The sequence below is a fragment of the Camellia sinensis genome, chromosome 12, assembly GCF_055761805.1.
Source record: "Camellia sinensis isolate YWXY chromosome 12, ASM5576180v1, whole genome shotgun sequence".
NCBI classification, from domain to species: Eukaryota; Viridiplantae; Streptophyta; class Magnoliopsida; order Ericales; family Theaceae; genus Camellia; species Camellia sinensis.
The window spans coordinates 120,629,637-120,657,457 of NC_138972.1; the positions used below are offsets into that span (position 1 = coordinate 120,629,637).

Below are 27,821 nucleotides of genomic sequence, written 5' to 3' on the forward strand. Positions count from 1 at the left end.
TGTGCAAAAACTAATACTTTACAAATATGAATATAGTATTGTGAAATTATATTTTAGTAAACTAATGGGTACCAGAAATTTTTTGCCATGTAATACTGTGCCTGTTTGGCAGAAATTATTTATAGCTTATTTCAGCTTTCAGCTTAATTTAAGCTATTTTGATGTGTTTGGTTTAGCTTATAGCTTATACCTTATAACTTTGTGGAAGTCAGAAATCAGCTTATTCTTTGAGTGGGGCAGGAGATGCTTTAAGAATAAGCTGGAAATCAGCTTAAGCTGAAAGTTATAAGCTATAAGCTGTTTAGGCATAAACTATAAGTACTTTCCCATAGCTCTACCAAACAGGGCTACTCTACCCAATTATTTATTATCAGACACAAATATAAATATGATAACTCACTATTTAAATTAATCATAATAATAATAAAAATAAATAAATAAAATCAAGTAAGCAAGATTTTTAACTATATGACCTCGTTTGTTTGGGGTTATAAGGAGGGGATTGGATTTGATAGTAAGGAGGGGATTGAGAGATAGGAAGGAGATTAGTAATCCCTTGGTATTAGTAAGGAGGAGGAAGGGGGATTGGTAAGGAAGAGGTAGAGATGGTATTAGAAAAATAGTGAGGGGATTAGAAATTTTTTTATTTTTTTTATTTTTTATAAATTGGGAATTTTTTTAAATATAATGTTTAATTTTTTATATTATTTTATTTATTTTATTATTTTATATAAAAATAATTTAATAATTCCTCACTATTAATCTCCCCACTATCAATCCCCTCATTATAAATTCTTTCCATCTGAAAATAAACGGACCTATGCGCTCCAAAAGACACTAATTTAATCCTAACCATTGTTTTCCTGATCCCTAAAAGTCTGGAATGTAGACTTTTTCTGCAATAATTGCACACATTTTTTAAATGAGTGTTTTTTTTGAAATTTTTAAAGTAAGAATTACTATTTAATTCCACGCCGTCGGTTACAAAATCGAATCAGAGGGGACAAACAGCCGTAAATCATAATTGTTTTTCTTTTTAAAAAAAAAATTATTTTTAGTGATTTTTATTTATTTATTGTTGAAATATGCTATTTTCATAACCTAGAAAGATTTTAAAAATAATTATAAAAAAAACTTCAAAAAAGTGTTTTTTAAAAAAATAAAAGAAAAAAATCCAACTTTACTTTTTTTTTTCTTTCTTTAATGAAGTTTTTTTATTTTATAAAAATGATTTAATTTTTGTGAAGGATATCTAAAAGTGACAAATAAAATAAAATAAACAGCTGTTAAACGTCATGCTTCACTTTTATTATAATCATTCATTTTCTTATATGATCATAATCTGATCACTTGACTAAGTAATTTCAATGAATTTAATTTTTTATAAAAATAATCAGTGTGTTTAATTTGAGTTTTTTGAATTAAATTTTTTAATTTTTATGTTTTTTTATTTTTAGTGATATTATTTAAATTTTAAACATTTTTTTTTACTTTTTAGATGTACCTTACTTAGATGTATCTAAAAAATAAAAAATTTATGAAAAAATATTTTAAAAAATTAATAAATACATAAAAATATAAAAAATGTACTGAATTATCGTATTTTGGATATTTAGTGAATTTTTAAAATGTTTTCTTTATAAATTTTTTACTTTTTAGATATATCTAAGTTAAGTATGCCTAAAAATTTGCTTAAAATATTAAAAAAAATAAATAAAAACAAAAAAATACGAAAAATAAGAAAGTAAAACTTTTTGAAAAGTATTTTTTAAAAAGTAAAACCAAGCAATGCACTAACAATTTGAATATCAAAAGAGGCCCAAGACAAACCCATACCAAGAAAACTAAACTGCAGATCAAAGTTCATTTATATGGGCGAGAGAAACCTGGTTTTTATGAATATATACATACTTTTGAGTTAAATTAAGGTCATTCATTGAGTTACAAATTATACTCAATTAAAATTTTCACTCGTTTGCTTTTATTAGGGTAAATTACAAACACATTTTTTAAGATTTACTTAAATTACAAATTACTACCTGTGATTCTAAGAATTATATTATGCTCTTTAATATTTCTAATTTCATAATAAATAGGTCATTTTATTAATAAATAATCAAGTTAATTAACAATTTTTAATATTGTTAAAATTTTATTTCAATTAATAATTCAGATAATTTTATTATTATATAGGTGAACAGTTAAAAATTTCACTTTTTCAATTAATTCTGTTAAATGAAAAATCCTGACAGAAAAATATTTGTAATTTTTCAAACTACGATAAGACAATTCATATTTTAATTCACAATGAGACAATTCATATTATAAGTAAACTTGAGGGGTGTATTTGTAATTCATCATTTTTATTATGAATTCCACGTCTGCACAAGAACATGTTCAAAAGCGGGCATATAAATCCCAATTTTAGCTTTTTTTAAAGCTTTGAAATGACCAAAATATATGAAATTTCTTACCTTTTGCAAATGATTAAATCTAGCATGTTTGACTGATTTTAAGCTTTGAATTGACCATCATTTTAGTTGTTGCAATTCTTTTCGTTTCTTTTTTATGTTTATAATGGATCACATGTATAGATTGGACCAATTGATGCATTGGCCATGGCCTAAAAAACATTTTAAAAGGTTACAAAGGTCTACTTATTTAATAGTTATGTCTGAATTTTATAATTGACTTCATAATGAAATTTATTTTTGTTTAATCTTCTTAGTCTGTATTGGCATGAGACTCTTGTTTTTTCTTTATTTAAATATGACTGAATCACTATTTAATTTGTTATTTCATTTTCAAATTAATTTTAACTTACGTCAAAATTACTTGAAGGTAAACTAATATTTAATAACAATTTATGAAGTAAAAAAGAAAAGTTAGCCTCCGTTTGGGAAGTGGGTTGTCTTTTTGGCTTTTTTGGCTATTTTAACCTGGGCTTAAAAGCTTGGTTTGGGAAGGGCTTTTTGGCTTTTTGGTTTTTTTGAGTTTTTTTGTGAGAGAAGAATGTAATGATTATGGATTGAATGTGATGTTTTGTTTGTTATGTATTTTATTTTTTATGACTAAAATAGCCAAAAAAACCTGCAAACCCACTTGCCAAACACGGGCTTAATATGATTAGCCCACATATGTATATATAATTTTAGGATCTAGATTGTTTTCTGTCCAAATCTACATCCATCAATTCTAAATTCTATTTCAATATTAGTGTGCATTCGACCATATCTAGAATAAATAATTATTTACCTATTTCAATTTTATGTAATTGTTCTACTTATATAACATAATCCATATATATATGTATATATATATTAAGTTATATAAATAAAATTTTCTTATGAATGCAGTGGAATCAACATTATTAAATGCACATGTAACCTATTATTTTATATTGAGTCTCTCCCTCTCTCGTGTATATAAATACCAAATTGTGTGTGTGTATGTTTCAAAGTTGGAACATAAAATCCATTCTTCAACCTTCCATAATCTTTCTTCTTCTATCGCTACATATATTTGCAGATATTTAAGTATGGTTGTGCCATCTCCGACTCCATTTCGGACCAAGAAGGCAAGGGCTGTGGGAATTCCCATTATTGACCTCTCTCTTGAGAGGTCTGTGTTGTCTGAGAAAATTGTGCAGGCATGTCAAGACTATGGTTTCTTCAAGGTGGTCAACCATGGTGTTCCCATGGAGATCATTGCAAGAATGGAGAAGGAAGGGAGTGATTTTTTCGCAAAACCCGCTTCGGAGAAGCAACAACAAGCGGGGGGCCTGCCTAGTCCATTTGGTTATGGCTGCAAAAATATTGGCTTCAACGGTGATGTGGGTGAGCTTGAGTATCTTCTTCTTCACACAAACCATCTCTCCATTTCTGACATATCCAAAGCTATCTCCTCTATTAACCCAACAAAGTTCAGGTAATATTATTATTATTATGTTACTCATATGTCTATGTCAGTGGCAGGAAAAAATTTAAGTATATAGAGTGACATTTTAGAAACATAGTAAAAAGTTATTTTTTGGATAAAATATCTAAAAACGTGACTGTAAAAAACGTAACAAAATGTCTTTGGAAAGTGTCAAAAATGCAATCTTAAAATTACAAATTAGGGCTTATGAAAAAAAAATAAAAAAATAAATCTCTTATGTTGGATAAGGGTATTTTGGTCATTTTAATTTGATTTGACATCATAAATAAATATTAAACTAAAAAGTAAAAAGTCAATTTTTACCAACTTTTCAAATCACTTTCAAAAAAACTAAAAAACTAGATAAAAAGTCAAAAACTAACTTTTTACTAACTTTCCAAAACAACCCAAAATTTGATCACAGAATAATCAGTGATAATTTTCTTGCTTGATATGAGTCCTATTAAATGCGTGTCATTTATTTCAATTAAAAGGATTGCCTCAAGTGTTATAATCAAATTTTCATGAATCTAGAAGAACATAATTGTTATATAATCTTGTTCACGGCTATCCAATTCTTACTTGGTAGGTATATCTCTCTATTGCAATTTTGGAGTTCTCTTAAATTAAAATGGAAATACTATGAATCTTACTTAAATATTTTAATTTATCTTAAATGAGAGCTGTGTGATTGAGATTAAATTAGTATAGTGTAAAATATATATGTAAAATAAATTTTAAATCATAAGATGACAATTTTAAATAATTTTTAAATAATTAAATTTAAATTTATAATATTAACGGATAAAAAAAGCAATTATTTACACGTTGACTAAAAGTCATCAAATAATGTTGAAAAGAAGCCACTTGTCTATTTTCCGTTTCAACTTCTTTTCAATGCCAATAGTTATTGTACTTAGGCCAAGTTTGGCTAATCAATAATAAAAGTGCATTTATTTCATCTTTTTATCTTTTTTAGGTTACATCAATCAACATCTCCTCTCTATTTTTTTTATACATAATACAAAAAAAGTCAAAAAATATACTTATTTAATCTTTCCAAACTTGGTCTTAATATTCCAATGTACCCAAAAAAAAAAAAAAAAAAAATAGTTATTGTACTTCCACGTCAATTGATTATAAAATTAAACACAACCGTTTTACATAAATCAAAGGCATGAGTTAAATTGACAAAATAAGCACAAAAATAAGGCCTTGTTTGGGGATTTGTTCTTTTAGCCAAAAGGTAAAGTCATTCAAAAAATTTAAAAGTTAACAACTTTAAAAAGTCAAAAATTATCTTTTCTTCTACTTTTTACACATTTTTTCATAAAGAATTAAAAAATCATCTCAAACATACTATTTTTTTTACATCATATTTTAATTTAAAAATCAAAAAGTTACTAAAAAAGTATATTCCCAAACGAAATTTAAGTTAATAAGACAAAATATCACATTTAAAGTTATAATTATTTTATTTTTCTTTTACAACCATCACATCCAAAATAAAATAAAAAATTCTTCCCACAAGGAGTTAATTTAGCTAATAGTTAATTTAGTTCTTTCCGAAGGAAGGCTTAATTAATGGCGTAGCAAGAAACTTTACGAATGGCACATTATATTAATCCACCTTTATTAAACGGTAGAGTGACAAATATCTAATTTCAATTGCAAGAATAATACTATACGTACCAATTGATATATTAACTAATGTATTAATTGATGATGTGACATAATTTAAGAGGTTTTTAGAATTTATAATGTGATTAATAAGTGAGATCAATAATAATGCCATAACTAGTATTGATACATTAATTAATATATTAATTAGTGCATGTAGCACTACCGCATCCTATTTGTTCGGTGCATTAGGTGACTAAAAGGCTAATTAATAATTTTTTCTGTCGGGGTGTTTGGGAAGAAAAAAAATAGCCCAATTTAGGCTAAAATTTACAAAAAGACAAAATAGGCTAAAATAGCTAATAAGACAAAATATCACATCAAACCCATAATCATTTCATTTTTTCTTTCACAAACATCATATCCAACCACAAAAAAATCCAATCATCTTCCCAAACACAAAAATTTTAGCCTACTAAAATAGTCAAAAACTAAAATAGCCTACTAAAATAGCCACTTCCCAAACGAGGCCTGTATTGGTGTCAGTTCCTTACAAATGGACGCTATATTGTGTTCAAGAAAAAAAATAAAAAAATAAATATACATGTATATAAGATTCTAGAAAGGAAAGTTAATTTGTATCGCCAACCAAAAAAAAAAAAAAACCTTAATCTCATTTTGAAAGGTTCATCATCAACTATATAAAAATTATAATTTTTTTTTGAAATCTAAAAATAATTAAGAAATTTGTAAATTTCTTAAAGATATGATAATTATAGATCAGTAATTTTCAACTTTGATGATTTTTCCAATTCAGTATTCTAAAGAAATAAAATGAAAATTTCAATTTCATTTATAAAATAAAATGAAAAAATCAAATTATCATTATGACAGAGGGCGACGTCATATTTTTTTTTGCAATGTATAGGAGGTTTAGGGCTAGAGCAGTAAATTATCCATAATTTATAACTAGCATTTTATTTAAAAAGTTCACGTTTTGCTCAAAGTGTTCCAATTTAACTTAACTCTTATATGATGATATCTACATATAAAATGAATATAAATTATATCTTAATTTTTTTAAAATAAATTTTTGAGTAAAAATTATGATCACTAAGCATTGTTAGGCCAAGAGATATTGAATAGAGAATACTATTCATTGAACAATCGAAATCTCAAAACTAGAGGTTTTGGACTAGTGGTTATATAGCACCATTTTTTAGTGTGAGATTTTAAATTTAACTTCTATATAGGGTTATTAAACGAATCAAGTACTTGAATTCGACTAATTAAAGATTCATTTGAGATCGATTCGTTATGTAAAGAAATTGAGTTTGAACACAAATTTAAACCTGTTAAGTTTTCAAACAAAGTTTGAACAACCTACTACACTGCTTTATAAACTTATATATACTATAAAAAATTAAATTACGTGAGCTCGTCTTGTGTTTGGCTCATTAAAAACTCGTTTGTGATCAAATTGTTACATAAATAAGCTAAGTTTGAATATAATTTTAAGCTTATTAAATTATCAAAGCAAGTTTGAACAACTTACAACTTGGCTCATTTTCAGCCATACTCTTATAAAGAGAAATTTAACACAATATGTGATGGTATTTATCTGTCCCCATTGTCCCCATTATAAAAGTTACACGTAATAGTTAATTATTTTTTTTTCCAAGTTTACCTATTATAAAAAAAGAAAGAAAGGAAATCTCATATAAGATCATGAAATTTTTTAATTTATTTTATTCAAAGGTCATGAGCTAAACATGAATTATTACCTGAAAAGTATACAAGTTCATGTGAGTTTATTTTATTTTATTTTTTGATTCAAAGGCCATGAGAGTTTTTTCTGAAAGGGAATTATTACCTGAAAAGTATACAAATGAAATTGACATGAGATCTTGGTAAGTTCAAAAAGAAATTAAAGAAAAAAAAATTAAAAACCTTGTAAACTACTTATAGATTAAAATAGCTAAAGGCTCAGAAATTATATCTAGAATCTTACTCTGAAAATTAACGTAGGATTTAAATTTAACTTTTATGCGGTTGGAATTATATTTAAAATGAATTTAAATGATATTGAATTTTTAAAATAAATAATATTACTGATTATAGGTACATTTGTCCTGGGTAAAGCATTGCACATGCATTGCTTCAACTTTATGGATTATTTCAAGTCCATGCAGTGATGGCATTGGAAGAAATTGAAGTGGTAGTACAATAACAGACTCAGTAGAAACAAATCAAAAACTTAGTACAATAATAGTGTCAGAAACAAATCAAAATCAAAATCAAAGATAGAGATTGAGCCTCCATGCATTGCGTTATGTGTCCTTTACCAATTTTGGACCTCTGCCTTGAACATTTTTTTCCAATTAAAGAATTTCCAAGCTGGCGATGATCATGAAAATACTGATATTTTTCTCAGCTTAAAATCCCTCAGATATTTTATCGTCTTCTACAATTCTCCTTTTTATTTTACTAATTTAAAATAAAAAAATAAATAGGAGAGCTCAATTCATTGTGATAATCTTTTATAAGCATAATTATAAGAGTTCCTATTTGCAAGAGATTTAGAACCAAAACGAGACAAGGAGAGGCATGGATGGGCCCCTAGTCCCACCAACATCCTGAAGAGCTAAAGTTGGGATATGAGAATCACATTACCCTCACAAAGACTCGAACCTAAAGTTATAGGTTGGCTAAACTAACGTGATGCTCAAAGAGCCCTATGTTACGATAATAAAATATAATCCTTTTGTAGTAGGACCCGTCACTTTGTGTTAGTATAAACTATGTTAACATATGTGGTATTTAATATTTTGTTATTGAAGTATTAGGCTTTTGGAGTAAAATTATATGACAAGTAGCACATGACACTCTAAAATACCTCAATAATTTTATGTGACATAGAGGCTGAGAAATTATCAATATTTCCTATTCTTCCTATGGTGTAGAGTTTGAAATGAATTTTATATTTGACAGTTGTGCTGTGAATGATTATATACAAGCAGTTAGGAGCTTGACATGCGAGATGCTAGATCTAGTGGCCGAAGGTTTATTTGTTCCAGACAAATCCGTCTTCAGTAGGCTTATCGGAGACGTCCATAGTGATTCATGTTTCAGGCTCAATCACTACCCTCCTATGGAAAACTCTAGGGAATGGGATCCATCTCCAAAGCTTAATGCAAACACTCGTATGGGGTTTGGAGAGCATTCTGACCCTCAAATCTTGACCATCTTGCGATCAAACGATGTTGAAGGCCTTCAAATTTGTTTACATGATGGGTTATGGGTCCCTATCACTCCTGACCCCACTGAATTTTGCGTGTTTGTAGGTGATGTTTTACAGGTTAGTATATATATTCATTTTTATTATTTTACCCATATTCAGTATGCAATTATTATTTATTTTTTATACAGAAATTATGTTTGTATGACATTTTCATTAACTCCCATTAAGCTTGACAAGTCAAAACTATGAAACTAGAAATAAAAAAATACTCCCAAAATGAAATGTATGAACTAAATTTATTTTAAATATGATTCATACTACATTAATATAAACTTATATCATACATTTTATTTTCGGGATACTTTTTCATGGCACATATCTTTTCCAATTTTGTTATTGACGTATTCCTAATTGATGCTGGCAATGAAAGGCTATGACAAATGGAAAGTTTGTGAGCGCAAGACACAGAGTAATAGTAGCAAACTCAGTGAAACCCAGAATGTCAATGATATATTTTGGGGCTCCACCCATTAATGCATGGATCTCTCCTCTTCCAAAGATGGTATCACCCCAAAAACCAAGTCTCTACAAACCGTTCACTTGGAGTGAATTCAAGAAAGCTGCCTACTCTCTACCTTTGGGAGATTGTCGTCTCAACCGTTTTAAAGATTCTCTTCAAATAAGTCTAAGAACACAGAAACTATAGTCACAAAATATGACACGTAATTTATATTAAGGGACAAGATTTTTTAAAAGTGGATCTAATCCCTTCATATCAAATTCTGTAAAATTTTATCTATTTATGCGTATGAATTATATATATGTGTGTGCGCGCACGCGCGTGTGTTTGATAGAAGTTAAAGAAAGGGTGTGTCTGAATTATGATGGCAGGGGAATTTTTTGTGCTCCAAGTGCTTCGGCTGTGTATTTATGTGTTTTTTTCATTATGCTTCAAGTGGGAAATGATTTGTGCTTTTACATTAAAAAAAACTATAGTGTGAGTTTTCAATACGTACAATGACCTTTTGCGTTGGATTTCGCCCTGAAGAAAATGCTTTTGTTGCTCCTCCTTTCTTCTTCTTCTTCTTCTTTTTTTATTTTATTTTATTTTCTTTTGGTTTTTTGTTTTCTCATTTGGTCAATAAATTTGAAGCACATCAATGTTATGAACTAAGAGAATTTTGTTTTTTTTTCAAAAAAAACTCTGAAAAAACAATGTGTTGTTGTGATTTGTTTAAATATGGGTTCCATTATACAATAAGGGTTTGCTTTCTTTTTCTTTTTTTTTTTCTCTTCTTTTTTCATTAGTGAAATTTTTACAAATATCTTTAAAATTTATTTATCCTTTTTAGGTATTTTTAGACCAAACTAGAATAATAATTTTTTTAAAACCAAATTTGAAAAAAGTCCATGAAAAACAAGGTAAATAGTTTTTTTTGTTTTTTTCAGTCTTAGTGAACTTTTTTCAAAATTGACTCATTTTTTATTATTGAATTTTTTTGGTGTTCTAAAAGGACCTAAAAACTAAAAAACTGATCTAAAAGGACCTAAAAACTTCAAAACTGATATTTTTTTTAAAAAAAAATTTAAAGGCAAATATTTTTTAAAAAACCAGATACCAAATGATGCCTAAGTAATGCTATAAAATAAAAATAAAAATTATAGAAAAATGTATGTACAATGATGGGATAAATTTGAGTCCCCTCACTTGAAGAAAAAAAAATTTATAATTTCATGAAGAGTTTTGTATAAAAATTCTATTATTGGTTAGAAAACTTCATTTAGAAATTAGTGAAACATATGGGAGATCTCAATGGAGACCTCTATGTTTGAGATCGTAGATGGCGACAGCGGCGGCGACTAGGTTTGAGATCTCAAATCATGACAATGACAGAGGCAACTAGGGTTTGAGGAAAAAGAGGTCACCTCTCTCTCTCTCTCTCCCTCACGGTGGCTAGAGTTTCATGAAGAAGTTGTGGTCGACAGTCTGGGTCGTAGTAGTGGCGAAATCACTAAGTGTGTGGGTGATTTTCTGACCACACTGCCCGCTTAGTAACCAGCTGGAGAGCACTGACAGAATAGATGGCACCTGACTGACCTGCCACAGAAATATAAGAATCCCGCGGTGGTTTCGACCACCCGGGGGCACTCCGACGATCAAGTCAGTATATCTCTCAAAGATAAATCTAGTACTAAACTCACAAGCTTGAGTATCAAAAGCATACCTTAGACCCATGGGGGTGCCTCTCTTTTATAGCCAATACAATCCTAGTCCCAATAGGAGCCTGGCCCTAATGGACTTAGGATTACTGCTAATCTGGGACTCCTAGTGGGATTAGGATAAACTCTCTAAGAGTCTTATCTTTACCCAAACTGAAGTCTTCTCCCAATCTAGGACTCTTGTCCATATCCAAGTTGAGTTCCCTCTTCATTCTAGGACTCTTGTCCCTTATTCGCTTATCTCGGATTCCCATATCTTCGGAGATAACCTCGGCAACTCCGAGATCACCTCGGCGTAACTACCACGACACGTGGAACCTCGGCTGACACGTCGGCGTCACCTTGTCATGTGTTGGTGATCGGAAAATATATCCCCACAACTGCCCCCTAGGTTCTATTACCTCGGCATTCTGATGTGATGGAACCTATATTATTCCTCTTTCCAGTACTTCGGCACAAGAACTCTTCATCGAGGTCGTTCATCTCAGGCCGACACGTCTTCTTTCAAGAACAAGAATTCAAATGAACTCTCCTACGCGTATGAGCTGTCATGCATCACTTCTCAACCGTTCCACTTATACGTTATATCTTCATTGGCCCGTGTTTGCGACGCGCCTGTAAGCCGTCTTCCGTCTGTCTGCGTCGTCTGACGTATGCGATGTTCTAGGCGCATCAAATGCCCTGTTTTGCCGCCGTTTCAAGTTTTTAACAAAACTTTGTTTTTTCCCTCTTTCTTTCCTTACCTTTGTATTTGATTTACTTGCTTTTCTATCTCTAAAGCTCTTGCTTCTTGAATCTGCCATTGCTAAGGCTCCAAGTTCTGCAACCGTCTTCGTTTGTCTTTCTGGTGAAGCTTTTACCACTCTGGTACTTCAGTAACTGTCGTTTATCTTCGGTGAATTCTATTCCGGCCTTACTTCGTCTGGTAAGCAGCTGTTCCTTCTTACCTCAGTTCTTGATTTTTTCTGGAGTTTTCTTGCTATTATTGTTGTGCTCAAACATTTAATTTACTGGATTATTCATCTGGATGCGTCTATTCCACGATTTTGCTCATGTCTTGAACACTTGCACTGTTTCACCACTTTTTTGCCACTGTTCTTGGCCTTCAACCGTTTGTATTCTCCATGTTTCTGATAGCCCCTTTTTGTTCTAAATTCTGAAACTTCGTCTTTGTTTTCTGTTTTTTTGTATCTTTTCCAGATCCGTGCCTTTGATCTTCATCTTCATAGTTTTTCGGCTTAGGATTTGTTTGTAGAACCTTTAATTTTTAGGGAAAACTGAAACAAGCCGTACCAATACTTACCTAGGTTTTTGCCGAGGTTCCAATAATCCTTCAAGAACATCATCTTTCGGTAATTAAATTCCTTTACGCCGAAATCATGGGTATGTGGAGACATAGGGTAAATACCCCAACCAAACTCGAATACTTTAGGGAAGAGTTCTCCATTCTAGCCAATGTTCACCTTAGGCTAGCTGGGGATGACGATTCCATCATGCCTACAGGCAATACGATGCCCTTTCCCATTGTAGCCTTTACTGAATGTGGACTTCGGCTTCCACTTAATCCCCTTTTTCGCGAAGTTCTCCACTACTATAGGTTGAACCGCATGCAACTTACCATCAACTCCTATCGAGTGATTAACGGTATCATAGCCCTAGCTAGGCAGGAGAACGTTAGTATCACCCTTGCCGATATCCAATATTGTTATACCATGTGCGCCCTGAATTTAAAAGAAAAAGGTTTCGTCTATTACCTCAAGCCAAGGTCCACCGAATTCAAAATCGTAGCCGACCTCCCAGACTCCAACAAGGGGGCTGGAGATGACTACTTCATTGCCTTTGGAAATTGGGAGTTTGCCCCAGACGAGGATGTCCATCTATACCCTCTTTCTCGAATAGTTAAAGAGGGCAAGGGTAAGAGCCCAGTGTCAATTACTTAGTTGTTTCTTTTTCAAGTCTTCAAAACTTTGTCTGTTTCTAATGTCTTGTTCTTCTTGCAGATGTTCGCAAGCCACCAAAGGATTTTCGCTAGTCCTACTTTCCAGGCAAAGACTTAAAGAAGCTCCTAGATCTGCCAATCCAAAAGCGCAAGACTCCACTGGTACTGAATTTTATTCCGACGTACAAGTCTACACTGCCCGACGTCCCGAAAAGTAAGAAGAAGAGCTTATCTCCTCCCTCTGCTACCACTCTACAAACCGCATCAACATCTCGGGCTGACCAAGGGTCAACCTCTGATCCAGTCGATCAACCATCAACTTCAGCCCCATACTTAATCCCAATACCAGAAAGAAAACGTCGGCGACGACTCGTCAAAACTGTTGAGATGGGTCGCCCAAAGCCTGTTGCCCAAGATCTCCTAGCCGACCTTCCTACGGACGTTGACGCTCAGCCGACGCAAACCATGCCCCCACCAAAGCCGAAGAGAACCAAGAAAGCCCAGCCAAAGGCTAAAGTGACTCAGGTTGAGTCTGAGGACACTTTACCTATATCCAAACTGGCTGAGAGTGGGAAGACCGCTTCCGTTCCCATAAAAAGGTCTGCTGAAACACAGCCATCAGAGTCCACTCAATCAAAGAAGCCGAGGTCATCGTCTGCGACGACCTCGGGTTCCAAAATACCAAGAGTCCCCTGGGTGCCTGAAATCACCCTGGAAGATAAGCCTGTTCTAGCCTGTGACAGTGCCGATGACATCAATGTCGGCGTGGCACTCAGTACTACTATTCTCCTTCCTGGCGATCTTGAGCGGAATGCCAAGATGAGCGAGTACGAGAACTACGCCCTCATGCTCCAACGTTCTGTACAAGTAAGTTCCCCCATTTGGCAACTTGTCTTTCTGCCTCTTTTTCTATACTTGTAAAGTTTGTGTAATAACTTTTCCCTTGGGTTCTTTCAGGTCATTCAACATGCCCATTCTCTCTCCATGCAAGCTTTTGAAACAAGGGAGAAGTTGGTCGATATGAGGCGGGAGGTTTCTGCCCTAAAAAAGGAAAACAAAACTTTTTTGACAAAGATGAAGAAGCTTGAAGACCAGGCTGAGGCTGCCACCAAAGCCCAAACCCTAGCCGAAGAAAAGGCCGAATCTGCCGAGGCTATTAAGAAGGCCGCCGAGGCCGAGAAGAGAAAGGTCGAGGACAAAAAGGCCCAAGCCGAAAAGGAACTTCAAGAGGCCTTATCCACTAAAGACGCTGAAATCAAAGCGGCTGACGAAAAGGCTTATGCTCAAGGAATGGCCGATGTTATAGAGGAATACAAACTACAAGTTAGGCAGGCGTGCAACAGGGGCTTCTCCCTTGGTTGGATGGCCCTTGCAAAGAAACTTAATCTTCCTGACAACTCACCACTGTGCCAAGCCGACGCTATTCCTCTTCCATTTCCTCCACCTCCTCCGCCAAGCCAAGCTGAAGATGAATCTGAGTCTGAATCTGTTGATGCTGAAGGAGCCTGACTCCAATGTCTTTCTTTGTTTGAACTTTTTTACTTTTCTATTTTCTGGACAATGTAAGCTTCCTTTTGTGGCCGATGTGCCTATCTTTGTCACTGCCGAGCAATTTGCTTTTGGTTAGGCCGTAGTGCCTTCTTTGTACACAACTGCAACTGTTTTTCTCTGAATGCTTTAGTCTTTATTTTCTCTTGATTGCTTCTGCATGGTTCTATACTTAGAACATTTGGCATGCCTTTCATACTTTGCCTCCTTTGTGCAATCTTATCGGGATTAAAGACCTCGGGTATAGTAACTACAAGCGTTACTTCGACAAGATACTGACCTGCAAACTTTTCATGAATTTCAACAAGTATATACTATTCAATGCTATCTTTGCAAACATTTCTCAAGTTATAACTAGTGCTAAACAATGATCTACTCGTAAATTGCTACAAATTGCTGCAAATTTCTCAAGTGTTTAAACAATATACTTAGCTTTTATTTCAACCTGTAAATTGCTGCAAATTTCAACAGATGATCATATGTCGGCTTAACGTCATCTTGTGAATTGCTACAAATTTCAACAAGTGTTAAGCATCTTCTTTAGGTTTAACCAACCTGTAGATTGCTATAAGGGTTTAAGCAATAACCTCGGCTTCACTTCAACTTGTAAATTGCTACAAATTTCAACAAGCGAAGAGAAACAGTAATCTTGACTTAACTTCAACTTGTAAATTGCTACAAATTTCAACATGTGAAGATAAGGAATAATCTCAGCTTAACTTCAACTTGTAAATTGCTACAAATTTCAACAAGTGAAGATAAGGAACCATCTCGGCTTAACCTCTACTTGTAAATTGCTACAAATTTCAACAAGTAAAGATAAGGAACCATCTCGGCTTAATTTCAACTTGTAAATTGCTACAAATTTCAACAAGTGAAGATAAAGAACCATCTCAGTTTAACTTCAACTTGTAAATTGTTACAAATTTCAACAAGTGAATTAAGTGTTTCTGTCTTCTCTCTGCCCCCAATGTGAACCTGAGTTCTACTTGGGTTCTTATTATTCATGTCTCCAAAAACACCAATACGTAACTTTATCAATCATATGTGTTTAAAGAAAAAGGGAAAAGATTTTATTGTTGACATCGGCCAAAAATAATGCACATCTAATGATAGAAGAATTTCAAATTACAAGTGTTCCAAGGTCTTGGCAGTGCTTTGCCCTCGTTATCTTCAAGCCGATAAGCTCCATTGCCTAATACCGAAGTAATTCTGTAGGGTCCTTCCCAGTTTGGGCCAAGCGTGCGCTCTCTGGAATCCTTCTTGTTGTCGACAACTTTTCTCAGGACTAGGTCGCCGATTTGAAAATCTCTTGAATTGACCTTCTTGTTGTAAGCTCTGGCAAGCTGTTGCTGGTATACTGCGAGCTGAATTGCAACTTTCTCTATTCGTTCTTCTAAAAGATCCAGATCTCGGGCTAAGAGTATGTCATTTGTCCCGTTCTCAACTCCCTGGGTTCGGATCCCTGGGATGCCGACTTCCAGTGGAATGACTGCTTCTGTGCCATAAGCTATGGCAAAGGGGGATTCCCCCGTTGATCTTCTCGGCGTAGTCCGATATGCCCAAAGCACGTTGGGCAATTCGTCTACCCATTTTCCTTTTGCTGCCTACAGCCTCTTCTTTATTTCATCCAAAATTACTTTGTTGGATACTTCTGCTTGCCCATTACTTTGGGAAAAACTTGGTGTTGAAAAGTAATTCTTGATCTTGAATTTCGCACAAAAGTTCTTGATGAGTTTGCTGTCAAACTGTGTCCCGTTGTCGGCAACTATTGCTCTCGGAATCCCAAATCTGGTGATGATGTTTCTCCATATAAAGTTCTTGACGTCTACATCTCTGATTTTGGCAAGAGATTCTGCCTCTATCCACTTCGTAAAGTAATCTGTTGCTACCAGCAAGTATTTTCTCTGCCCAGTTGCTTGGAGAAGTTGCCCAACAAGATCCATGCCCCATTGGGCAAACGGCCAAGGGCTGGATACTGGGTTTAGGTCAGCAGCTGGCTGATGTATCAAAGGTGCAAACCTTTGGCATTGTTCACACTTCTTCACGTAGGCTTCAGCATCCTTTTGCATATAGGGCCAGCAATACCCTTGGGTAATGGCCCTGTGGGCTAATGATCTGCCCCCAGCATGGCTTCCACAAATTCCTTCATGAATTTCATATAGGAAATCTTCAACCTGCAAAGGGTGTACGCACCTTAAAAGGGGTCCAGTGAAGGACCTTTTGTAGAGGTGTCCATCTGCTGTCAGACTGAATCTTGCCGATTTCAATCTGACTTTGTGTGCCTCCCTACGATCTTCTAGCAGCTTTCCTTCTTTCAGGAATGCAACAATTGCATCCATCCAGCTTGGCCCCATGTCCACACACATTGCTTCTTGCTCTGTGCTCTGTGGTTCTATGCTCGGGCCCGATATATAGTCGATCATAATTGTCCTTGCTTTTCCAGTCTGCATTGAACTTGACAGGTTAGCCAACGCATCGGCGTGGGTGTTGTCATCTCGGCTAACTTGGAGTAGTCGGTAGTTCTGAAATAGGGCTGCCAATCTGATGACCTCTTTTGCATATGCCGACATCCTTTCGTCTCTGGCTGCAAATTCTCCTGTTGACTGGTTAACAATAAGCTGTGAATCACAAAAAACGATTACCTCATCTGCTTCTGCTACTGCTGCCAGTTTTAGCCCTGCAATTAATGCTTTGTATTCCGCTTCATTGTTTGAGGCCTTGAACCCCAAATGGATAGACTGTTCTATTATTTCTCCATCTGTAGATATCAGCAGTACTCCTGCCCCCGCTCCTTGTCGGTTCGAACTTCACGAACAGTCTGAATGAGTCGCCAATGTAGATGCTGCAGGGTCTGAGTCTTTCCTTCCTTTGCCCTTTTGCCTTAGGCTGGGATTCTCCTTGCTTGCTGGGACAATGCTCATCTTGGCTCAACGGAGCCCAATGTTCGATGGTTTCAGACGTGAATTCTGCCACGAAGTCAGCCAAAACTTGGCCCTTTATTGCTGTTTTGGGCCTGAACTCCAGGTCATACTGGCCCAAGGCAACTGCCCATCTTGCGATTCTTCCTGTTAAGTCTCCTTGTTACAACAGGGACTTCAGTGGGGGCTCTGTGAGTACCACAATCTTGTGCGCCTGAAAGTAATGGTTCAATTTTTTTGAGGCCATTACTAAGGCCAGCATTAATTTCTCTAGTGGTAGATACCTTGTTTCTGCGTCGGCCAAGGTTTTACTTACATAATAAATAGTCTTTTGTTCTCCTTGTTCTTCTCGGATTAGCACTGCACTTACTGCGTGTTCTGACACAGCTAAGTACAAAAACAGCTCTTCCCCAGGTTCAGGTGTCGAGAGGACCGGAGTCGTGGTCAGATATTTCTTTAGGTCGGCCAAAGCAGCCTCACATTCCTCAGTCCGTAGGAAGTCCGTGGTTTTCTTTACCAGGTTGAAGAAGGGTTTACATTTGTCTGAGCTTCGGCTTATGAACCTGTTTAGTGCTGCGGCCCTTCCAGTAAGCATTTGTACCTGTTTTGCCGATGTTGGGCTCTGTAGGTCTAGGATGGCCTTGATCTGATCTGGGTTGGCCTCTATGCCCTTCCTTGTTACCAGGTACCCCAGAAATTTACCAAATCCAACTCCAAATGCGTACTTCGATGCGTTGAGTCGGAGCCGATATGTTTTGAGGATCTTGAATACCTCTTTTAGGTTGGCAAAATGACTCGAGGCTCCTTGGTCTTCACGACCATGTCGTCGATGTAGACTTCTACTGTTTGGCCAATCAGGTGTTTGAACATCTTGGTTACCAGCCTTTGGTAGGTTGCTCCTGCGTTTTTCAACCCAAAAGGCATCACTCTGTAACAGTACAGGCCTTTTGGGGTGATAAACGCTGTTTTCTCTTCGTCTAGGGGGTACATGGCTATCTGGTGGTACCCCCTATAAGCATCCAGGAAGCTCATCCTTCTATGTCCAGAGGTGGTGTCTACCAACTGGTCAATCTTGGGTAGAGGAAAGCAGTCTTTGGGACAAGCTTTGTTCAGGCTTGTAAAATCTACGCAGACCCGCCATTTACCATTTTTCTTCTTTACCACTACTGTGTTGGAGAGCCATGTCGGGTAATGAACTTCTCGAATGGCCCTGGCCTCCAGAAGTCTGTCCACTTCTTCTTCTACTGCTTCGACGTGTATGAACGTTGGTCTTCTGGCTCGTTGAATCATAGGTTTTGCTAACCTGTCGACATTTAGTCTGTGGGAGGTGACCTCGGGGTCACTGCCAGGCATTTCGTAAGGTGTCCAGGCGAACACCTCAATGTTGGATCTCAAAAAATCTTCCAGTTCTCTTTCCTCTTCTTTGGCTAAGCCTGAGCCGAGAAGAAAGTAGCGCTCTTCGTCGCCCTCCTGGACGAGGATTTTCTTTAGTGTCTCTTCACTCTTTTCGGCTGGCTCCTTGCCGACATCATCTAGGACCTCCATGTCCTCGTCTTCAATCTCTGCCTTCCCTGGCTCCCGAATGTTGCAAGTAGTTTTCATTGCTGTCATGGAGCAATTCTTTGCCTGCAGTTGGTCTCCTCTAACTTCTTCAATCCCATGTTCTGTGGGGAACCGCAATAGTTGATGTAATGTTGAGGGAACTGCCCCCATTGCATACAACCATGGCTTTCCCAAGATGATGTTGTAAGGTGAAGGCGTGTCAATCATGACGAATTCTGTTCTAATTTTCTTAGTGTTGGCTTGTACCTTCAAGCTTGTTGCACCCAGTGGCCACGTTGGCGTTCCATTAAAGCCGACCATCAGGCCATTTGATTGCTCCATGTCGTCTGGGTGAAGGCCTAGCTCCTTGTAACATCTAACGTACATGATGTCACAAGAGCTGCCTTGATCTATTAGGATGCGTTTCACTTGGCACTCCCAAACCTGGAGGGATGCTACCAAGGCATCATTATGCGGATGCTGGACCATCTTTAGGTCAGCTTCAGTGAAGGCTATCATCGGTCCTTGGCACTCTTCAGGCCGAGGTCTTTTATGTCCGACCTGGTTCACATACTGCAGGTGTTTTACTCTTTGGGTTTCTCCCCGAATGTCGCTTTCGTTCACTTTTGAATGAATTACATTAACCACCCTAGGTCCCCCTCCCTGTGGTTGCTATGTTGGGGGAGGCGGGGCCGCTGGTGCTTGAGGCAATCTTGCCTGCTCTTCTCTTGTCCTGGCTTCGTCGACGAGGTCCCTTAGATGGCCTTGCCTTACTAAGTCCTCTAAGTATGCTTTTAGGGCTCTGCAGCCCTGAGTTGGGTGACCTTCTTCATTGTGGTAAGCACAACGCCTACCAACGTTCCTTCCCATGTATTCCCCTGGGGCCTTTGCTGGTGCTGTGAAATAAGGTTGATTTCGGATTTGCTCCAGGACTTTGTGTACTAGGATTTGGAACACAGTCGTCACTGCCTGTTTACCCCTCAATTCTATCTCCGGTTTGTTAAATCCGTTGTCACTTCGGCTTTGCTTCGGCTCGCCGTGCCCTTTTTCCTGCTTTACCTCCTTATTCCCCGATGTGTCCTCTTCGGCTTTGGCATATTTCTCAATTCTCGCCATGAGCTCTTCCATGCTTTTTGGCAAAGTTTTTGCCAAAGACTTTCGTAGTGGACAATTGTCTTTCAGGCCGTTCTTGAATAATACGACCGCTACTTCTTGATTACATTCTGGTATTCGATTGAACACCTCATAGTACCTTTTCGCATAGGCCCTAAGGCCTTCGTCTTTGCTGATTTTCAGAGCCATCAATGCGTCCACCCTCAATGGCTGCAGTTTGTTTGTCACAAACCTGGCCACAAACATCTCGGCCAGGCCTTCCCAAGTCTTTACGCTTCCCTTCGGTAGTTTATGGAACCAATCTGATGCAATTTCCCCAAAGGACGAGGGGAACACTTTGCAGAGTAACGGCTCGTTCCTACTATATAATGCCATCGAATTCAGGTATAGCCCGACGTGGAAGTTGGGATCTGACTTACCATCATATATTTGGAACCTCGACATACTGAATCGCTTTGGTGCTTGAAATTTGTCCAGTTCCACCGAGAATGGTGTCCTCGGCTTAACCGGAGAAGTTACCTCGGCTTCAGCATTCTGTTGCTTCCTCTTGATGTAATCTCTCAAGTCTTTTTTACTCCTTCTTGGAGCTCGGCTATCTTTGGACTTCAATCTTTTCGGCACACTACTTTCAGCCTCGTGGTGGGGTCGTTTTGATCTCTCTCCATGTGTTGTGTCAAAGCAAAGCGCCTGCCCTTGAATATGCCGATGTTCTTTGGGCTCTGGATCCTTCGTGTGATACGTTCTTCGGGACTCCTCTCGTCTGCCTTCCCTGGAAGGTCGGTGAGAGTGCCTTCCGCTCCTGGTGTGCTGAGGGACTTCGGGGATTGTTCTTCTTCCTCCCTTCTGAGTGTTAGTTGCTGGCATCGGCGTATCCTGCAACGGGTATGGTGGCTGCATGACATTGTTTTGCATCATGAAGTTGACCACTGACTATAGGTCTGCCAACTTGTTTGCCAAGTCTTTTACTTCCTCATCCCTCCGTAGGCACCTATCCCTCCATACCTGAAGGTTATCTTCGTCATAATACTTGCTTTGGCCTGCTCTCTTTGAAGCGTCGCCCTCCTGGCCGACGTCTTTCTCTCCGTGGCCCTGGTCATGAGTTTTTGTATTGTGGTTGTCTCCTTCAACGTCAAGGTCAATTGGTCTGCCACTCCCAGCAGGAGTGTCGCCCCCAATGTTTTCCCTTTGTCCGTTACTGGCCATCTATTCTTCTAAGTTTCCCACAAATGGCGCCAAATTGTGTGGGTGATTTTCTGACCACATTGCCCGCTTAGTAACCAGCTGGAGAGCACTGACAGAATAGATGGCACCTGACTGACCTGCCACAGAAATATAAGAATCTCGCGGTGGTTTCGACCACCCGAGGGCACTCCGACGATCAAGTCAGTATATCTCTCAAAGATAAATCTAGTACTAAACTCACAAACTTGAGTATCAAAAGCATACCTTAGACCCATGAGGGTGCCTCTCTTTTATAGCCAATACAATTCTAGTCCCAATAGGAGCCTGGCCCTAATGGACTTAGGATTACTGCTAATCTGGGACTCCTAGTAGGATTAGGATAAACTCTCTAAGAGTCTTATCTTTACCCAAACTGAAGTCTTCTCCCAATCTAGGACTCTTGTCCATATCCAAGTTGAGTTCTCTCTTCATTCTAGGACTCTTGTCCCTTATCCGCTTATCTCGGATTCTGATATCTTCGGAGATAACCTCGGCAACTCCGAGATCACCTCGGCATAACTACCACGACACGTGGAACCTCGGCTGACACGTCGGCGTCACCTTGCCACGTGTTGGTGATCGGAAAATATATCCCCACACCAAGAATAAAAGTAGAGGTCGCATCTCTCACAGTTGACGGTGGTGGTAGGTAGTGATGGAATTAGGGTTAGGGTTTCAAGAAAAGAGGAGAATGGAAGGAAAAAGAAGAAAGAAGGTTATTGGTGAGGATGAAGATGAAAGTGGTGGCTGCCGATAGGAGTGAAAGTGGTGATGGGTTGGATGCCAGGAGCAAGGATTTCCTCATTGACTCTTCTCCTTGACTCCCTACTTTATGGGCCATTGGGTCCACTTCTGGACCAAATTTCGATGATCCGAACTGCTTACATTTTAGAATTTGTCACTTATATTATACCTGTAAAAAATCAAATTGATTGAATATCGAAAGAACTAAAAACCATTTATTAAAAAAATTTAATAAATAGTTTTATTGTTTAATAAAATTTTAGTTCATGTGGTTTTTGATATCCGATCGACTTGATTTTTTTACAGGTATGATATACATGACAAATTCTAAAATTTGAACAGTTCGGATCATCGAAATTGGGCCCAAAAGTGGACCTAATAGCCCATCAAGTAGGGAGTCAAGGAGGGGATCTTTATGCCAGAAGGTGTTGGCGGAAATGGAAGTAATAGTGGAATTAGGGTTAGGGTTAGACTTGGGAGTATAGGGATGGGGACAAAATTGAAATTTGATGTTAGGAAAAAATTGTAATAAAATAAAATAAAATAAATGAGGGGTCCAAAGAAAAAAGTTAGGCATTTAACAACCCTCTTTACTTATTGTTAACCCATAGGCTCAATTTGTTTTGAGCGATGAATAATACGATTGGATTAGTAATGAGTGGGTCCGCAAAAAATCATATTTATTTTTGAAATGTGCTATGGGATTAAGAGTCCCATGGGATTTTGAAACCCTTCCACATAGATCATGTTTGTTTGGACAGACTGGATAAAGAGGGATTGTAATTTATCAGACTATTAATCATGAGATATATAGTCCTTGAACTATTTAGTTAGAAAGAATGTGTATCCCGTGTTTGTTTTATCATGATATTAGATATTTGGAAATGACTATTCTATTGAATTTAATGTTTGATTGAAATATTATGAAGAAAAATAAATGCTTAATAGACTATTTTACCGTTTTCAATTATTTATTTAGTAATAGCAATACTAAATTTGTCTTTAATATTTTAATTGTTTTTGTGTAGATTAAATAAAAAATTATTTAATTTTATTTAGTTTTTTTAAAATTAAATAAATAAAACATCAATAAAAATTTTATGTTATTTTTAAAATAAAATTTTAAATAATTTTTTTAAATATTAAATATTAAATAATCAGTTTAAATAAAAAAATCAATAAAAATTAAATAATGAAATGAAATAAAATATCAACAAAAACTTAAAATAAAACATAAATAAAAAATCTATAAAAATTTGTTTAAAAAATTAAGTAAATAAACATCATTAAAAATTAAATTAAATTATTTTATTTAATTTCTTAACTGAGATTTTTATATTTTATTTTATTTTATTTATTAAATACAATACATAATGAAATCAAATACTTGGAAGGCAAATGTGTCATTTTACAATTTAGTCCCATGAGATTCCAATCCCACCATTTCTATTCTACATCCCTCTAGGACACAATAGTCCAACATATATGGGATTGATAGTCCGGTAAGACTCTTAATTTAGCCTATAAATTCTCACCAAATAATGGACTCCATAATAGATTGGACATGGAGTCAAATCCCTCCTCCAATGCTTCTAAACAAACATCCCTAGCAATCCCATGGAGAGATAGTATTGTAAAACGAATATTTTGCCCTTCATTTTATAAAACAACTAAATTACCTTCTATATAACAAGAGTTTTTATGGAATTTTATAAATTTTACATTAAACTAATATTACTATAAAATGCACAAATAAACACAATTTATATTATATCTCCAACATCAAACTAGTAATCCCCTCTTGTGTTCTTTCTTTTTTTTTGTTTTTTGTTTTTCGGTGCATGTTGATGTAAAAAATTAATTAATTTTTAATTTGAGTGGTGTCATATTGTTCAGTGAAAAAAGAAGGGGTAATTACCATTTAGTGGTAATTTATAAAAATAATTACATATTAATGAAAAAAATTATAATTATAATTTTAATATTTATAATATTTATTATTTTTTGTAATTATTTTCTGAGAAAATTATTTATAAGTCCTATTAGGGAGACTTATGCTACATATAGTCCTACTAAAAAACTTATGTTTCCATAAGTCCTATGTGAAATTTGCTGACACATTTACTCTTAATATTACTTGTTAATATCATAAATAATGATAAAACCATATATAGGAAATTGAATGTTACCATAGATTAAGTTTGCAAAATGTAACGTGACACCTACATAAACGTAACATAACGTGACACCTACATAAACGTAACGTAACGTGACATGTTATGTTTCGCAAATTTACTAGGTTTTTGATTTTTTAAATTGAATGTGAAAATGTTATTTGTTCATGTATTTTGAAATTCACATTCATATAGATATGATCTAGGAAAGAAAATTGATTTTTCCCCCGAATTTTGCCACCCCGAATCCCCCCGACGTCGTTTTGGGCAGTTTCTTTTTTTTTTCTTCTCTTCTTTATGCAGGTCTGAGACAGAGGGAGAGGGAGAGAAAGAGAAAAAGGAAGAGAAGAGGGAAGAAGAGAGGAGAAGAGAAAGAGGAGGGGAAGAGGGAATGGAGCCCTCCGCTTCCGCCGTCGGCCGATCGTCGCAGCTCGCAGCTTGTCGCTCGTCGCAGCTTGTCGCAGCTTATCGGCCGATCGTCTCCGCCTCTGCCTCCGCCCCTTGCCCAGCCGGGTTGATGTTGGCCCCTCCAGTCCTTCTTCTTCTTCTTCTTCCTTCTCTTCTTTTTCTTCCTTCATTCTTCTTTCTTCTTCTTTTCAAATTCGGGCGATTCGGGGGGGGGGGGGGCTCTTTTCGAGCTACATATCACTTCTGATTTAGGAAATTGAATGTTACCATAGATTAAGTTTGCGAAACGTAACGTGACACCTACATAAACGTAACGTAATGTGACCATATAAGATGGGGCATTACATAAACGTAACGTGACGTGACACCTACATAAACGTAACATAACGTGACGCCTACATATACGTAACGTAATGTGTCATGTTACGTTTCGCAAACTTATTAGATTTTTGATTTTTTAAATTCAATTTCCTATATATGGTTTTGCCATTATAGTGCATAATAGTATATTAATACCATTTATTTACAACTCATAGGATCTTGTAGAATACATTCCTATCTAAATAGAACTTGAAACTCTATAAGAAATTACACAGGATTTAACCTAGCATAAATGTCTAAAATAGGACTTATAAATAAGTCTCCCTTACTTTCTCTGACATTCACTGTTAGATAATTTTCTCAAAAAAGAAGGTGTAACTGTTGAGTAGTATAACCCATTCCCTCTTTCGCAAGAATATTGAACAAATAAGTTTTCTTGATTGATAGTTCCTATTGTCATGCCCTAGAGGCAATACTTCTAAAACACAACCAACTCCAAAAATAACCACAATAGGTTTTCATTCATCCAATCTCAGAAAAGCAAATACAATAGTATATACATGCATTGGATTCTTGATATGCACAGACTAGGTAAAGAAGACACGTACGTCAGATAGCGCACAATTCTCAGGAAGCTTCGCAAATAGAAAAAATGAACCTTGAGCCTTAAATTGAACCTGGAAGCCAACCCCAGCAAACAACTCGATAGTGTAATTTCTTCTTGATTCATAATCCTAATCACAAATGCAAATATGCATTACAAAAACAATTGGCATTATCATGAGCACAAATTTTATCAGAGTAAGCTATTGCATGCAATCAAATTGACAAATTAGTGCTTTCTAAATCCTACTTTTCTCAATGATTCAAAGTATTCTAAAGGGCTTCTCAAAGCAGTCAAGGCAGCTTCTTGGAAAGGTGCTGGAACAGAGTCCATTAATTTAGTATGGATACTTCTAATTGTAGATGCAATACAAGCATGAGCAACCACCCATCCAATTCTCCAACCTGATAGAGACACACCCATGTCAACATAGTGCAGATCCAAACATGAGCACACACAGAAACCGTTTACTGGTCATTTAAGTAGTGATAGGACCTTAGAAGCACTGACACTCCAAGATGGGTGCCATGTCTATGTCTGACACTGTGGGGAGCGTGTGTCCATGTGTCCACTCAAATTTTTTAATTATTATTTGTTTGTAGGACACAATGGGAACACTTCATGGACAAGTGTCCTGTGTTTGGACACACCTCAGGACACTTTTGTAGTTTTTTTTCTATAGTTTCACAAAGCTAATTTGGAATCAAAGTAAAATATATGGAAATAAAGCAAGAATAAGCAGAAAAAGAAATTAAAATACACCCAAATATACAACGATACCTCTCAGATCTATGTATCCTAAATTTATATTTTCATACATAGTAAATAAAAAAGATTGTTGTATCCCTGTCATGCCCGTGTTTTGATTTTTTGAGAATCAACATGTCCTGTGTTTGGATCCGTGCTTCTTAAGATAGAACAAAATGCACGCATGGTAGAAACACTTCAACAGAATTTTGAAAGAACATGAAATCTTCCAAGATTAGCACATGTAAAGTACAATTCTGGTAGGTAAGATATTGAAGCATGCTTGTAACACTGTAAGTCTTGGACAAGGAAAATGTGATGATAGTTTGCCTTTGCATTCCCGAAAGTGAGGCCAAGGATATATGTGTCTCGTTGTCATAAGTAATATGCTCGTATACCTGTAGAACATCGACAAAACATAAAAGATCAATTGAAACAAGCAGTAGATTTTGGTTAACAAATGAATGAAAAAATCAGCAATTTCCACATTCATTCACTTTTCTTGGTAATTAGCATTAAAAATAGGCCATTACATGTGGAAAGTTGTTTAGGGGATGGTAGATTTCGCTCATTAGAGAAAAATCCAATACCGGTAAAGAAATCTTCACTATTATACTAATGTTTAGGTCTCAACTCTAATCATGGAATTAGCACATTGAAGAAGCATGATGTTCTAAGAAGATGAATTGATTGATTAGCACTCTGACTATTTTTTCACTTATTTGCTGTCTTTTCATATTTCATTAGGATATAACATGCCACTCTCATAACATCTTCTCATTCATATTTGTGAACAAAAGTGACAAATTTGACTAAATGAAACCACAATATTGACAGTAATAGTTTTCATGAAGGTTCAGTCTCCTGCAGTCACAACCTAGTCCTCAAAGATCTTTCACTTTCCCAAATTTGATGAACTTCTTTTCCCCTTTTATTGAAACCCTCCCCCTTTATGTGTTAAATATATAGACAGCCCAGCTTTTTCAGTAGCTCTTGTCATCTATTCTAATCAGGTTAGGTTATGCTTCTCAAATCACTTCAACTTGCCATTTCAATCTTCGACAATGTATGCAGTTGTGACTAGATGGTAACCACTGTCATAAAAAAAAGGACCATTGGGGCATTTGATCTGCTAAACAAAACCTTTCATATGGTCATCTTGATCTTGTTTTTGCTGTTTCCGAAACCCATTATTGTTCAGTTGACCACATGGGGTTAGACAAACCATGCATGTTTCTACTTCTTGTACTTGAAAGTTGAAACTATGCAACTGAGAATGCCTTATGGCATTCAACTAGGTCTCATTCTCATTAATTTACTAATAAGTATCATCCACCATCCTTGTGTCCATCTTTCTCCCTTAACACAAACTATGTGCTAACGCAGTGTGTACGCACTCTGTCTAGTCATAAACAATAAATGTCTCCAACTTTAGCAACATAAATCATAATCTAACCACCAAGTAGGTATTCAAGGATCCAACCATGTTCAGCAGCAATTCTTTTTCATTCTATAGCCAAATTCACACTCATTTGATGCT

At 35.9% G+C, this 27,821-nt stretch overlaps 1 protein-coding gene and 1 pseudogene across 1 annotated transcript; one reads left to right on the plus strand and one right to left on the minus strand.

Annotated features, from left to right (window-relative positions):
• LOC114267461 (uncharacterized) overlaps window positions 1-27,821 on the minus strand; it is a 99,709-nt pseudogene that overhangs the window by 49,955 nt on the left and 21,933 nt on the right.
• Window positions 3,535-9,589, plus strand: LOC114269581 (gibberellin 2-beta-dioxygenase 2-like). Its single transcript, XM_082899727.1, has 3 exons — window positions 3,535-3,927; window positions 8,530-8,896; window positions 9,210-9,589. The coding sequence occupies exons 1-3, from the start codon at window positions 3,539-3,541 to the stop codon at window positions 9,483-9,485; spliced, it is 1,032 nt and encodes a 343-aa protein (XP_082755853.1). The 5' UTR covers window positions 3,535-3,538; the 3' UTR covers window positions 9,486-9,589.

Excerpts from the sequence above, each read along its gene's own strand:
- LOC114269581 (XM_082899727.1), top strand. The coding sequence starts at position 3,539 with ATGGTTGTGCCATCTCCGACTCCATTTCGGACCAAGAAGGCAAGGGCT. Across the intron at positions 3,928-8,529 it reads ATTAACCCAACAAAGTTCAG|TTGTGCTGTGAATGATTATA; the intron begins GTAATATTATTA and ends TATATTTGACAG. Across the intron at positions 8,897-9,209 it reads TTGTAGGTGATGTTTTACAG|GCTATGACAAATGGAAAGTT; the intron begins GTTAGTATATAT and ends TGGCAATGAAAG.